The sequence below is a fragment of the Fundulus heteroclitus genome, chromosome 16 (genome assembly GCF_011125445.2).
Source record: "Fundulus heteroclitus isolate FHET01 chromosome 16, MU-UCD_Fhet_4.1, whole genome shotgun sequence".
NCBI classification, from domain to species: domain Eukaryota; kingdom Metazoa; phylum Chordata; class Actinopteri; order Cyprinodontiformes; family Fundulidae; genus Fundulus; species Fundulus heteroclitus.
In genome coordinates, this window is record NC_046376.1 from 5,468,985 (window position 1) to 5,485,150 (window position 16,166).

General features: G+C 40.0%; 1 protein-coding gene across 3 annotated transcripts in view; it reads right to left on the reverse strand.

Annotated features, from left to right (window-relative positions):
• Positions 1–16,166, reverse strand: part of nus1 (NUS1 dehydrodolichyl diphosphate synthase subunit) — an 81,337-nt gene that overhangs the window by 44,676 nt on the left and 20,495 nt on the right. For 2 of the 3 annotated variants that reach the window (XM_036148777.1, XM_036148778.1), the window contains exons 2-3: positions 12,663–12,794; positions 6,095–6,247 (exon numbers count right to left, since the gene is read on the reverse strand). In XM_036148777.1, the coding sequence (XP_036004670.1) occupies positions 6,095–6,247; positions 12,663–12,794 (285 nt within the window). The remainder of the gene's footprint in view (positions 1–6,094; positions 6,248–12,662; positions 12,795–16,166) is intronic. The other variant, XM_036148779.1, reaches the window with a different exon arrangement.

Genomic DNA, 16,166 nt, shown 5'->3' on the forward strand with positions numbered 1-16,166 from the left:
TTCTATCTACATTTATTTGTGCAATGTATTTTTGGTGGCACATAATTGTATGCATATTTATTTATTGAGCACTTATTTATTTCTGTATTTATTTTTAAATATGGAAGACTTGGTCCTCCATACTCCAGGGCTCAACAAGAGTTCATCTAAAGATGTTTTAGAACTGATTGGTGACCTTTAGTTTATATTTCAGAAAGTTAGTTATAAGTAGAGTTATGTGGTTTTATGTTTTTTGGATACAATCCGGGTTAGCACCCGAACATCCCTTTCAGACTGCTTACTCGTGCGTCCACAGTTAATCCTGTTGGATGTGGTTCGTCCACATTACCCTGGACCCCGTGGCTCTTGATACATTACAAAGACTTGCTGTCTTGGTCACAGATGCAAGGCAAGGGAAATTTATTTATATAGCACAATTCAGTACAGAGACAATGCAAAGTGCTTTACATGATTAAAATATAGCAAAATAAACGCATGTAGGAATAAAATGTAGATAGAAAATAGAATAAAAGCAAGTAGAGATAGAATGTAGAAACAAAGAAGAACATTAAAAACAGTAAAACAGTTTAACTAGAACAGTCAAAGGCTATTTTAAACAGATGTGTTTGTAATCTTGATTTAAAAGGACTCAGGCTTTCCGCACTTTTACAGTTTTCTGGAAGTTTGTTCCAGATAAGTGGAGCATAGGAACTAAATGCTGCTTCTCCTTGTTTAGTTCTGGTTCTAGGTATGCAGAGTAGGCTGAAGCCAGAAGACCTTAGTGGTCTGGAAAGTTGATGCACTGATAACAAGTCTGTAATGTATTTGGGTGCTAAGCCATTTAGGGATTTATAAACTAACAGAAGTATTTTAAAGTCTATTCTGTGAGATACAGGGAGCCAGTGTAAGGACTTTAGAACTGGGTTCATGTTCTCTACTTTCTTAGTCTTAGTGAGGACGCGTGCAGCAGCGTTCTGGATCAGCTGCAGCTGTCTGATCCACTTTTTAGGCAGACCTGTGAAAACACCGTTGCAGTAATCAATTCTACTAAATATAAACGCATGGATTAGTTTTTCCAGATCCTGCTGAGACATTAGTCCTTTAATCCTGGAAATGTTCCTCAGGTGATAGAAAGCCGACCTTGTCACTGTCTGTAAATGCTTTTGGAGGTTCAGGTCTGAGTCCATCACTACACCCAGATTTCGGGCCTGATCAGTGGTTTGTAGCTGAAGCAGCTGAAGCTGTGCTAACTTTTGATCTCTCCTCTATTGGTCCAAATATTATTACTTCAGTTTTGTTTTTATTCAATTGAAGAAAGTTTTGACACATCCAGCAAGATGTGCACCAACAATTTGTCCTCTTTTGAACTCTGTTATGTCACCCATAATGATTATTCACAGGAAGATGGCTCCTTGGTTTAATTTAGAGCTGCGTTCCTTGAAGCACAATGTTAGGAAATTGGAGAGAAAATGGCGCTCTACACACCAAGAGGAATCCTACCTAATCTGGAAGAACAGTCTATTGTTGTATAACAAGACCCTTCGCAGAGTTAGAGCAGCATATTTTTCATCATTAATTGAGGAGAATAAGAATAATCCTAGATTTCTCTTCAGTACAGTTGCCAAACTTACCCAGAGCCACAGCTCTGTTGATCCATCCATTCCCTTAGCTCTTAGCAGTAATGATTTTATGGGATTCTTCATAAATAAAATTGATTCCATTAAAAATAAAATAATTGGCATCCTCCCAAACATGATTACCTCGTCCTCAGTAAGTGAGGCAGCATTGGAGGAATCCTTAGAACCTGCGCAGTGTCTGAACTGTTTAAAAGCAGTAGAGCTTTCTGAGCTATCTAAAATTTTAGCTTCATCTAAACCTTCTACCTGTATGTTAGACCCAATCCCAACCAAGTTGTTTAAGGAGGTATTCCCTCTGATCAGTGGTCCTATTTTAGACATGATTAATCTATCCTTGGTAAATGGATATGTACCACAGGCTTTTAAAGTAGCTGTTATTAAACCTTTACTTAAGAAACCATCTCTTGATCAAGATGAGTTAGTAAATTACAGACCTATATCTAATCTTCTTTTCTTATCTAAAATTCTTGAGAAAGTAGTTGCTAATCAACTTTGTGAACATTTACAAAGCAATGACCTACTTGAGGAGTTTCAGTCAGGCTTTAGAGCTCATCATAGCACTGAAACAGCTCTGGTGAAGGTCACCAATGATATTCTCATGGCCTCAGATAATGGACTTGTGTCTATACTTGTCCTGTTAGATCTCAGTGCTGCATTTGATACAGTTGATCACAATATTCTCCTACAAAGACTTGAGCATACTGTAGGGATTAAGGGAAAAGCATTAGGCTGGTTTAAATCTTATCTGTCGGACAGATTCCAGTTTGTTCATGTTAATAAATCTTCGTCAAACTCTAGGGTCACTTGTGGAGTACCACAGGGTTCAGTCCTTGGACCAATTCTATTTACTATATATATGCTTCCGATTGGCAAAATTATCAGACAGCATGGGATTAATTTCCACTGTTATGCTGATGACACTCAGCTATATTTATCCATAAATCCTGATGAATCCAATCAGTTACTTCGACTGCAGTCATGTCTTGATGACATCAAAAGCTGGATGACTTTAAATTTCCTGCATTTAAATTCTGACAAGACAGAAGTTGTAATCTTTGGGCCAGAGTCTTCAAAAAATAAAGTTCTTAATCAATCACTTAATCTGGATGGCATTAACTTGGCCTCTGGTAATAAAGTTAAAAATCTTGGTGTTGTTTTCGACCAAGACATGTCATTTAAATCCCATATTAAACAGGTTTCCAGAGTTTCCTTTTTTCACCTCCGGAATATCGCCAAAATTAGAAACATTCTGTCCAGGGGTGATGCTGAAAAACTAGTCCATGCATTTGTTACTTCAAGGCTGGACTATTGTAATTCTTTACTATCAGGAAGTCCACAAAATGCAGTTCGAAGTCTTCAGCTGATCCAAAATGCTGCGGCAAGAGTTCTGATGAAAATCAACAAGAGGGATCATATTTCTCAAATTTTAGCTTCCCTTCATTGGCTTCCTGTTAAATCAAGAATAGAATTTAAAATTCTCCTTCTAACGTATAAAGCCCTTAATAATCAAGCTCCATCATATATCAGAGCTCTGATTAGTTAGAGTGGCTCATACCCTGAGCTATCTCTATAGTTGTGCTGTGATAGGCCTAGGCTGCTGGAGGACATCAGGGTCTAATTTTCTCACTCTACTGATTTCTACTGTTCTTCAGTCTACTGTTCTCCAGTTTTGCATTGTATTACATTGAAATGACTGTCCTCATTTCAGCTTTTAACTTTTTGCTCTCTCTCTTTTTCTTCATATTAGGTACACCTGGTCTGGCGTTCTGTTAACTGTGACATCATCCAGAGAAGACGGCTCACCCGCTACTACCATCTAATGTAGAAAAGATTACTAGATCAATGTGTGCTTCTGTGCTTTTTTGTCTCTCTTGTTGTGTCTCTGCTCTGTCTTCTGTAACCCCAGTCGGTCGAGGCAGATGACCGTTCATACTGAGCCCGGTTCTGCCGGAGGTTTTCCTTCCCGTTAATGGGGAGTTTTTCTTCCCACTGTCGCTTCATGCTTGCTCAGTATGAGGGATTGCAGCAAAGCCATGTACAATGCAGACGACTCTCCCTGTGGCTCTACGGTTCCCCAGGAGTGAATGCTGCTTGTTGGGACTTTGATGCAATCAACTGGTTTCCTTATATAGGACATTTTTGACCAATCTGTATAATCTGACCCAATCTGTATAATATGATTGAACTTGATTTTGTAAAGTGCCTTGAGATGACATGTTTCATGATTTGGCGCTATATAAATAAAATTTAATTGAATTGAATTGAATAAGGTTGTATAGGTAAAATTAGAAAATAATTTGAATTTGAACTGCAATAAAGTTACACATCCACAACAGAACCCAGAGAAAGATCAGTCACACCTCCACAACCTGAAACGTCTCTGAAACAGAGTCTCTCCGAGCGGGTTCACGGACAAACTCTAATTATCTACCTGTGAGTGTTCTCTCTTTGTTTGTTTTTTCATGTATCAGCTTCTAAAACTGAGTCTGACTCACAATTCTACGCCGCAAAATACAAAAATGAAGAAGTTGGATTTGATTTGTGTCTGATAACAAGCAAGTCAGCGAGCCACACTTTGATAGAGCAGCACAGGGTAACAATAACAGAGCGCTCCATAAAGATGTTATTAATCAGAGGAATAAAAAGTTATTTTCTGATTGTTTATACAGAGGTTACCTTCAGCAGGTAAACACGCCCACATCAACACACCTCAGCTCTCCGCAGCCCCACCTCTGGTTTGCCAGTTTCTCTCTGAATATGCGCTAAAACCGCATCTTTAAAATGAACTGCGCCTGGCTGAACCACAGTGAAAAGTATTACAGCTCTTTGCATGAGCATAATCAAGAAATCGCGTCTATCACCACTAATTCCCCCCAGCAGCAGATGTAACGGCAGCGGTGTGTGCGTGACTGCGCGTTAGTGCTTGTCACCGGTTAAATCGAGGCTGCATAAGCAGCGCTGTTTGTAGGCGCTGCGCGATCGATAGAGGCAGTCACTCAATTAAATCTTCCTCTCCTCCTTCATCACTAGCTTTCCCTTTAGATGCCTCACCTGCCTGTTTCCCTAATTTCAGGGAGGCCAGCTCCTCCAGGGGAATCCCAAGACGTTCACAGGACTCGCTGGAGGGACATAGCCAGAGTGGAGCCACTGAGGTGGCTCTACTCTGAGTCCTCCCCGGATGACTGAGCTCCTCACCCTATTTCTAAGGGAGAGCCCAGACACACTTCGGAGAAAACTCATTTCGGCCGCTTGTATCCGGGATCTTGTTCTTTCGGTAACGACCCAAAGCTCATGACCATAGATGAGGGTAGGAAGGTAGACCGACCGATAAATCGAGAGCTTCGCCTTTTGGCTCAGCTCTCTCTTCACCACAATGAACCGATACAGCGCTCGTTTCACAACAGATGCCGCACCAATCCGCCTGCCGATCTCCCGCTCCATCTTCCCCTCATTCGTGAACAAGACCCCAAGATACTTGAACTCCTCCACTAGGGGTAGCACATCCTCCCCAAACCGGAGGAGGCACTCTACCCTTTTCCGGTTCAATACCATGGTCTCGGATTTGGAGGCACTGATTCTCATCCATGTTCCATATAGGGGAAATTCAGGAGAGAAAGAGAGACACACACACACACACCAGGGAAAAGCTTTTCAAATAAAAAAATTTAATATCGACTTAGTACAGTATATTTTTTTTTGTTTAAAATTTTTAAAACAAGCATATATTGTAATTTGTGTTTAAATTAGATTTTGCTTCAAAAATACTTCATTTGGTGTCTTTTAGGGTTCGTGTGTCTTTCTGTTTTCATTAAGTCTGCTTTGTCTGATGGAGCTTTATATGTCCTCCTATGTGTTTACAAAGCTCTAAAACCATAAGTATGTGTGCAAATACCTAGGGCATTGTTTTGGAAACATTAAAGCCTCCTCTTGTGAGCAAATTAGGAAAGAGGGGCAGCATTTTACTTTTATTTAGTGGGGTAGTTTAGACACCTGTCTCAGCTGGGACCACATGTGGGCCTGACGGGCTAAACAGGTTTTAAAAGCAATTTTATGAATAATGGTTTACAATGAAATAGAAAAATACGCAGATATCAAAAAATATTTAAACAAATATATGTTGGTCAAGAATGCATTAGAAAATGGGAATTTTGAAGTTTTTTTAAGATATGAAAATAGGAGCTGTTAATGAAAATGATATTAAGCTGGTGTTTATTATCAAGATCAATGGAACTACTTTGATAAGAAAACATCTTTAGATAGTGGCACTTAATGTTATACTAGCAGCTAATGTAAAGTGCACCTTTGACATTTAACGAACCAAATTTTTGACTTAATAGCACCTTGGCTATAGACAACTGAGCAACATCAATGACACACATTCATCATGATAACACATTCACATAACTGAAAAATAACAGAGCAGAAAAGTGTTTTTTTATGTTATTAATCTTCTTATACATAGAATTAGTGACTCATACCTCTAAGAAGTATGTCCAACATGGACACACTTATGTCTTTGGAGGTCCACTCCTTCTTCTCCACAGAGTGACAAAGCTTTCTTGCTGCCAGGACTATACTATGCTTTCCATCTTCTGGAGACAGCACCTTCACCATGGGTCTACATGACACAACTGACAGTCACAGACAAAATATAAGAATGATGATCAATAAAAATTAGCAACATTTATTTTAAGTGCTTTCTTATGCATATTGTATGTCTTAAAGTCCCTGATCATGTCTGTCCAAAAGAAAAGACAAAGGCAAGACAAAAGGGACCAACATTTAGCAGAGAATTTTGCAGAAAGGATTGTAGCCACATTAGAAATATTACATAACTACTGACACCCGTGAACTACATCTTCCCCTTCTCAGTTGTTCCAGAGCTCAACCAATCTCTAAAAGATTCAGTTTAAGCTTCCACAACCAAAGAGCAATCCCCTGGCATTTCATGATAAATGTTGACCCCGTAAATGTCATTTGTTAAAGTACTATAAAAAACTGTCCCCCTTTTAATATCCAATACCTATATGGCTCTATTTTGGACATGATTAATCTATCCTGAATAAATTAATATGTACCACAGGCTTTTAAAGTAGCTGTTATTAAACCTTTACTTAAGAAACCTTCTCTTGATCAAGATGACCTAGTAAATTACAGACCTATATCTAATCTTCTTTTCTTATCTAAAATTCTTAAAGTAGTTGCTAATCAACTCTGTGAACATTTACAAAGTAATGACCTACTTGAGTAGTTTCAGTCAGGCTTCAGAGCTCATCATAGCACTGAAACAGCTTTGGTGAAGGTCACTAATGATATTCTCATGGCCTCAGATAATGGACTTGTGTCTATACTTGTCCTGTTAGATCTCAGTGCTGCATTTGATACAGTTGATCACAATATTCTCCTACAAAGACTTGAGCATACTGTAGGGATTAAGGGAAAAGCATTAGGCTGGTTTTTATCTGTCGAACAGATTCTAATTTGTTCATGTTAATAATAAATCTTCCTCAAACTCTAGGGTCACTTGTGGAGTGCCACAGGGTTCAGTCCTTGGGCCAATTCTCTTTACTATATATATGCTTCCCATTGGCAAAATTATCAGACAGCATGGGATTAATTTCCACTGTTATGCTGATTACACTCAGCTATATTAATCAATAAATCCTGATGAATCCAATCAATTACTTCGACTACAGGCATGTCTTGATGACTATAGGCCCATTTACACTACACTTTTTTAACCGAGCCGAGACAAGTCCGAGCTCAGTAACCGAGATAATTCTTGTGTGTAAATGGTCAGCAGACTGAACTGGACCGCGCTAGACATAACTGGACCGCGCTAACTGCAGACCAGTTCCTGAGCAGGTCTCGGACTGGTTTTTTTTAATCCCGCTGACCGCGTCATCCCCTTACAGTCAGCTGACTGTCCGCGGGTTTTCCGCTGTGACTGGCTGCACGTCCCAATTCACACATCATTCAGACAAATTTCAGACATTCATAAAAATACTAGCTTCCTTACCATGCCACACGATTTCCAGAGATGATTCTGCTTAGCAGTGTGATGAACCTCAGTGTCTGTCGTTTCCTGCATCTATAAATCCTTATTAGACGTTCGTTTGTCTCATCCACGTCCCAAAAGCCGACTCTGTCTAACCATAACATCCTGAACGTTATGGGTGTCGCCATTTTGATTTGCTCGGTCCCGCCTTCAACCCCAGAGAGCAGCAGTACCGCAGATCATCACTAGGAGGTGAGGAGCAACCAAGGAACCAGGAGAGTGTGGTGTGTAAACTGTCGTCTCGGCTTGGTTAACTGATCCAAGCTCAGACTGGTCTCGGCTCGGCTCGGTTAAAAAAAGTGTAGTGTAAATGGGCCTATTAAAAGCTGGATGACTTTAAATTTCCTGCATTTAAATTCTGACAAGACAGAAGTTGTAATCTTTGGACCAGAGTCCTCAAAAAATAAACTTCTTAATCAATCACTTAATCTGGATGCCATTAACTTGGCCTCTGGTAAAAAATCTTGGTGGTATTTGTGACCAAGACCAAGAATATTCTTTCCAGGGGTTATGCTGAAAAACTAGTCCATGCATTTGTTACTTCAAGGCTGGACTATTGCAATTCTTTACGATCAGGAAGTCCACGAAATGCAGTTCAAAGTCTTCAGCTGATCCAAAATACTGCAGCAAGAGTTCTGATGAAAATCAACCAGAGGGATCATATTTCTCCTATTTTAGCTTCCCTTCCTGTTAAATCAAGAATAAATTTTTAAATCCTCCTTCTCATGTATAAAGCCCTTAATAATCAAGCTCCATCATATATTAGAGCTCTGATTACCCCGTATGTTCCTAACAGAGCACTTCGCTCTCAGGCTGCAGGTCTGCTGTTGGTTTCTAGAGTCTCTAAAAGTAGAATGGGAGTCAGATCCTTTAGCTATCAGGCTCCTCTCCTGTGGAACCAACTCCCAGGTTTGGTCCGTGAGGCAGACACCCTGTCTACTTTTAAGACTAATCTTAAAACTTTCCTTTTTGACAAAGCTTATAGTTAGAGTGGCTTATGTTACCATGAGCTACCTCTATAGTTATGCTCCTATAGGCTTAACCCCGGTTTTCACTACCCTGTTTTAACCGAGCCGAGACCGGTCCGAGCTCGGTAACTGAGATAACTATCGAGTGTAAATGGTAAGCAAACTGAACTAAACCGAGCTAGACACAACCGGACCGCGCTAAATGCAGCTCAGTTCCAGGTGTGGGCTCGGCCCGGTTTTTTCTGGCCCGGTTATCTGATAACAAAGAGCGCATGTGCAGACCGCATCATCTCCGTGCGGTCAGCTGACATTTCATCCATCCATAAAAATACTAGCTTCCCTACCGTGACACACAATTTCACAGTGCGATGAATCTCAGCGTCTGTCGTTTCCTGCGTCTCTAAACCCTGATTAGACGTTCGTTTGTCTTATCCACTTCCCAAAAGCTGACTCTGTCAAGTAAATCCACCAAAAGTTGCCGTCTTCTCCTGACTCTCCGCAAACAACGACGAATCATCAAGCTTAAGTGCCTGAATGTTACGGGTGCCGCTATTTTGATTTGCTTGGTCCCTCCTTCAATCCCAGGGAGAGCAGTAGTACCGCAGATCGTCACTAGGAGGCAGGGAAACCAAGGAACCGAGATAGCGTGGTGTGTAAACGGTCATCAGAACCAAGCTGGGCTTGATTAACTGATCCAAGCTCGGACCGAGCTCAGCATGGATCGGTTTAACAAGGGTAGTGTAAATGGGCCTTTAGGCTACTAGAGGATATCAGGGTCGATTTCTCTCACTCTGCTGAGTTCTCCTACTGTTCTCCAATTTGCATTGCTTGTCGTCATTTCAGCTTTTAACTTTTTGTTCTCTCTCTTTTTTTCTTCATAGTAGGTACACCTGGTCTGACGTCCTGTTAACTGTGACATCATCCAGGGAAGACAGATCACCCACTATTACCATCTAATGTAGAACAGATTCCTGGATCAATGTGTGCTTCTGTGCTTTTTTGTCTGTCTTATTGTGTCTCTGCTCTGTCTTCTGTAACCTCCAGTCGGTCGAGGCAGATGACCATTCATACTGAGCCCGGTTCAGCTGGAGGTTTTCCTTCCCGTTAAAGGGGAGTTTTTCTTCCCACTATCGCTTCATGCTTGCTCAGTATGAGGGATTGCTGCAAAGCCATTGACAATGCAGACGACTCTGCCTGTGGCTCTACGCTTCTTCAGGAGTGAATGCTGCTTGTCAGGACTTTGATGCAATCAACTGGGTTACCTTATATAGGACATTTTTGACCAATCTGTATAATCTGACCCAATCTATATAATCTGATTGAATTAGACTTTGTAAAGTGCCGTAAGATTACATTTTTCATGAATTGCCGCAATATAAATAAAACTGAATTGAATTGATTATTTGAAGTTTAGCAAAGTTCACGCTGTGGACATATTAGCCAATGTTATCATGCATCCATGACTGTAACTACTTGATTTGTATTTTTCTGTTTTAGTAATGCAGTGATTTTGAAAATTTTTAGTGGTGACTGTTTAACACAGTGGCACCGAAACACTTAATTTTTACAGTTAAGTTAAAATGTTGTTAAGGGTGTTTTATTTATTTTATTAGAAAATAGGTAAGCGTAAACTGACTGAGCAGTTGTAAAAGGGAGCATATCAGTATTGGATCTTGTACTGAATATTGAATGCAATGTCATTGTGGCAAAATAAATGTGTTAAAGTTCAAGAATAGCTTTCATTTTGTTTTTGTCTTATATCAAATATTGCAATGTTATGCATTAATATTTTCTGTTAATAAAAATAGGTTGGAGGAGGTATAATCCTGCGAAAACACTTATTCAAGTACTGTAAAAAGTGGTTATTTTCTTGATAAATATTAATTGACTTTAATTTGGTTAAGGCAATTTGCTAATAGAATACTTTTTTCATTTAAATTAAGGAAAAAAAACACCTACATTATCTTATTTTAAGTGCATAATAATTTTATTTTAAGAGAAACACTACTAATTTTATTGATAGATAATCTTACTAAAATTTCTCAATTGTAGTAAATTTTTAGTCAAAATTAGCTTTTGTGGCTAGTTTCAAGATTTCCTTTATCTTGTAAAATGTCTTATTTCTAGAAATCTTGTCAAGAAAATTTTCACTTGTTGCATTGGCAGATTTTATTTTATGCTTATCTAAAGCCAGAAATTCTAATTTTTAAACTTGTTTTTGGAGTGCCATTTTTTCCAGTGTGTGTTGTTCTTTTATCAGGATTTATTGTTGATTTATATACTGTTCGATTTGCAGTGTTTTTGGGCGCTCTGAAAGGCGCTTTCAAAATGTATTATTGTTATAATTATGCAATAGTGATTTAATGTTCTACCTGATAGGCCACATGTGTTGTCTGTCTTTTTTCATTTTAAAGCCTCTGTATATCATTGATGTTAGCAGGGCCAGATCCGGCCCGCAAATTATCTATGGCCCCCTGGATGATATTTACTGTTAAAACCGGCCCACAGGCCATGGCAGCCCGCTGGCGTTTTGCACTTGTGACTAATATAGCCACACACTCCGTCTTTGACACAAGGGGGAGCAAGCAATCCTCGGTACTGGGTTGTATGTACCGGTATTCTGTTTACTGGAATACTGGGAGGTTGGGCCAAAGACTGGACTATTTCTGCCATGCAATGGACTGCCGACCTGTCCAGGTTGTACCCCGCCTCCCGCCCATTGGCAACTGGAGATCGGCACCGGCAACCCTCGCGAACCCAGCAGGGATAAGCGTGTTAGAATGGATGGATGGATTGGGCTATTTCTTTTTCCTCGCCGTCAAGATCTCTGCCAACTGGCACCAGAAAATGGTATTAATGGGCTTTCTCTGTCTGGAAACAGATGCATACATCTTACGGGTGCAGCCATGATGAACTCGCACAGCTGACAATACAGCGATCTGATTGGCTGAGCGGCAAAATTTGAATCACGTGACTTCTTGGACTGGAGCGCAACAGTTTGTATTTTTTATCGGCTATAACTTTTTAATGTGCAAGTGCATGTGCAATTTTATTTTATTGTATTTTATTTATTCATATTTATTTACACATATATATATTTATTTCAGTTGAATGGACTCAGGGAAAATTGCAGATAAGAGACACGAGAAAGAATACAACTGATTTGATTTTTTCTCTTATTTTACTATTTGATAGCAGTGATCGGTAGGATCATGGTTCTTGCCTGTTGAAAATGTCTTCCCTTGAGGTTACTGACAGAGCCATAACAAAATATTGCTTTATTCTTTTAATGTACAGAACATGCAATTTTTCTTTGAAGGAAGCTCGTTTCTTATCTGTTTGCCTGTTGAAAAATGGTTTCACTTGAAATTACAGACAGGTCCATAAGAAAATATTGCTTTATTAATTTAAAAAAGAAAATAACATTTTAGAAATGGCAGGACCTGTAAGTGTTTTCACAATGAGGATAAAAGCCTAACCAGGGACGAAGGCTGCAAATTAGCCCATGGCTACAAGCCTTATGTACTTGGACATCGGCCACCTGTTTGGTTGCAATGTTTAATTGTACTGTCCCTGTCAAATAAATAAATAAAATAAAAATAAAAAAAATGACTGGATGTAGGAAAGAATGTTAAAAAGGGGATACTCAGATTCTAATGATGGCGTGTCCATTTACAGAACCACTGAAGGGTTTGATTTTGCAACTTTGCTGCACTACAGGATAATCTAGGAGCAGTAGAATATTTGTTGTCTGCAAAGCACAGACTGTGAGAGTAAAGCAAATAAGTTAGAAATTGACGAAGATAACCATCTCATTCTTGTTTTATTAGATGAAATCTACAGGAAGCAATGTCTGCAATGGAGCCCAAAACAGTTGCTGTCCATAGAAAACACAGACAGTTGAATTCTCACTGACTAAAATTGACAGATTGCTTAAATTAAGCAAGATTATATGACATAAATGTGTAAAAAAATTGTTTCAATCCCAAAATGAGTGGAGTGGCTGCTTTCAGTTCTTACCAAAGTGCTGTGGCTCGTCTGTGCTGTTTTTCAATAACTCCATATTGTATCTAGAGTCATCTCCACCCAACAAGCTTTGTTGTTGCCTCACTATCTCTTCCTGAAGACAGGAGGTGTTCTTCTGGAAAATGCCTAATGAAAGACAGACATGTCAAAAAGTCATTTAATTTAAAATCAGAGTAAGTAAGGCTAAGTTCTTATTGGCCCAGCATTCAAAAAGATTATCATCCCAGTGACTGAAGCTCTTCTGTATTTTTTTAAATTCAAAAAGTTAATTAATCATTAAAAAAAATCAGCACATTTGCAAAGAGAGTCTGGGCGTGTTTCGGTGGCGCAGTGGTTAGCGCGCACGACCCATGTATGGAGGCCTTAGTCCTGGACGTGGCCTACTCAGGTTCCACTGCGACCTGTGGTCCTTTGCCGCATGTCTCTCCCCCTCTCTCGTACCCCCTTACCTGTCAGCCCACTATATGAAAAACGAGCCACTAGTACCATAAAAACCTCAACAAAAAAAGATACACGAGTCAAAAAAAATCTCCAGGCTCTACTTGCAGCAAGTAAAAATAAAAATCAATGAGAAGAATATGGTTAAATCCACCACCCAACATTAGATTGGTTTAGCATTGTTTTAAATATATTTAAATTGGAAAAGTTGACATTTACTTTAAGACCCCAGACGGAAAGATGTTACAATATTTGGAAAAATGGATAAGGTTTGTATAATTCTTGGATTCTAACTATATTGAGGCACTGTATTGACCTTCTGAAAATAAGATGAAAAAATAAGATGGCTAGATATTTGTTTTTCCTTATTGAATATGTAAAAGATACCTGCAGCTCACAGTTAAAGCCACCATGTTGTATGTTTTTAATATATATAAAAAATGTAAAATCAAGAAATACGTGATGATTGGTTTCTTAAGGGACAGGCACGATAACGGATGATTTCAGACAGACAGGAACCGTGGAGAACTACAGGGGGAGGTTCAAGATGTCCAGAAAGACCCCTGCTAGCTGGTCCACACACGGTTTAAGCGTCCAGGCTGACACCATGTCTGGACCTGCGGCCTTGTTGGTGTTTACCTTTTTCAGAGAAGAGGTCACTTGGTGGAGCTGCAGGACGGTAGGCTGATGGTGCTTGTCTGGCTGGGGAAGATGGTCAGGCTCCCTGCTGCTTGGAGAGTCAGTGTGTGTGAAGAAGCTGTTTAAGGTGTCAGGGAGAGCCGGGTCATTGCTCAGCCGCTGCGCTTGTAGTCTGTGATGTTTCTGATGCCAGATTCTAGCCCTGCTGTAGCCCACTCGGTCTCCTGATCTCAACACTGCATCCCAGGCCTTCAGCAGGATCGCACTAAGCGGTCCACCCATGGTTTGTGGTTAGGAAACACCAACTGTCTTTGTGGGTAGGACAGCATCAGTGCAGAAGTGGATATAGGAAAGATGATATGTAGCTTTCTAGGTCAGTGCCCTTTTTAAATACATCCCATTCATCGTTTCCAAAACAGTCCTGTAGAGCTGAGCAGGCCTCTTCTGTCCAAACCTGAATGTTTTTTATCACCCATCTGGTTCTGCAGATCAGTGGCTTGTAGGCATGATCAGGTCCACAGAGATGTGATCTGATGAACCAAAGTGAGGAGCTGCAGCGGTTTTGTATGCTCCTGGGATGTTACAGTAAACTTGATCTAATGTATTCTTGTCTATGGTCGGGAGTTTAATGAATTTATGGAACTTGGGGAGCACAGCCTTTAAATTAAAATGCTTAAAGTCCCCAGCAATGATCACAGCTGCTTCTGGATTATTGTTCATTTGACCGGTAACAAATCAGTAAAGATCCCAGAGAGCTAGCTTAGCGTTAGCTCTCGGTTGCACATACACTGCAATGATTATCACATAGTTGAGCTCTCTAGTCAGTTAAATGGTCTCCACTGAACTGCAAGGTATTCCAGGTCAGATGAGTAGAAAGTCCAGGAGTTGTGGATGTAAATTGCCAGACCTCCTCCTTTGCTTTTATTAGCGTCCGCCATCCGATCAGCTCTAAACAGTGTGCGTTGCCCCAGTGTTACAGGTGGGCGATATGAAGAAAATCTAATATCACAATATCTTTGTGCTATATCATGATACACGATATATATCACAATATGCTCAAATAACCTTGAAAAACAAATGTTTTAGCCACATAGTGCCTAAAGTTGCATTGGTATATCTCAAATTAACGTGTCAATTTTGTTGGTGTGAAAAATTGATTGCAAAATAAAAATGATTTTAAAGTGTTTTATTTGAGCCATTTTTAACCACAGCTACACATAGAAGCTTTTCACAAATTATGATATTGTCACATTAGAGCTCTTTAGTTGTCAACACTGGACCTTAAAAACAGAACATCCCAGCAGCCAAAAGGAACACCAAGGAAAAATCTGACACAAAATAAACCTGAAATAAAAGTTGCTCTTTTGTGCTTAAGACATAAAAATGTGTATAATTAAAAATGTGACAATCCCAAAAACAAAAGCATGTATTGTGACTATAAAATCAACTGACCAGTCGCAGCTACATATTCAGAGCATCTCAAAAATAAATTAATTGCTTTTTAGGTGCTGCGAAATTTTAAACAAACCTTTTTTTCTGTTATATTGGATGGATTTAGCAAAAGCAGTCGCCAGTGTCAACTGTTTTACGGCTGGTTCATTTAAAGGTTTTTTCGGTGTGTGGGGGGGAGGAGTCGACGGGCGGAGTTTACAACAGTCTTAATTTTGCACTGTATGACTTTTTAAGTGGTGGAACAAATTTGTGGTACTGCTACCTTCTGTGGCAATGGTTTTATGGCAAGTTTTGGTAATTACTGCATTTTGTTCGACATCCTTCTTGTCAAATCCAAACAACTGCCATATTATTGATCTAGTGCCGTTTCTCTTCAGAACCAGTTCATCTGGGTCCTCTTCAGACTAATTTTCTTGTTCAGCTGAAACAAAGCTGAAGGAACTGTCGCCATAGTTCCTGCTGTCACTACACAGCATCCAACATGCAGCGATTCTTAACCGGATCTCATCAAGTTTGTTGGTGAGGAATCTTACGTTGGGCAGAGTCAGGCTCGGGAGTGTTGGTCTGTATGGATTAGCTTTTAACTGGGTCAGCAGGCCTGCATGACAGCCTCGCCGTCTCCTTCTTCACTTACCCAGATTCCTGGGCCTCTGGGTGAGGGGGGGGGGGGGGTACAGTGGAGCTTTTATTGTCCGTTGTAGGTCGAGGTGAAGAAAGTCCAGATTCCACGGTCGGTACGGTTTCTGAACTTTCAAGTTGGCTCGCAGTTCCAACAGCTCCTCTCTCCTCTATTGTATTAGAGCTTGGAGTGGTGATAACGCGAGTAGAAACACGAAAACAAGAGAAACTGAAGTGCCTCGGCCGCTGCAGGACCCTGGCCACAATCTTGCTTGAGAGGCCTCAAAGCCAAAACAAATAAACTTAGAAACAGCTTCTTACCAAAAGCTGTGAGGGCAATCGCCCCATGAT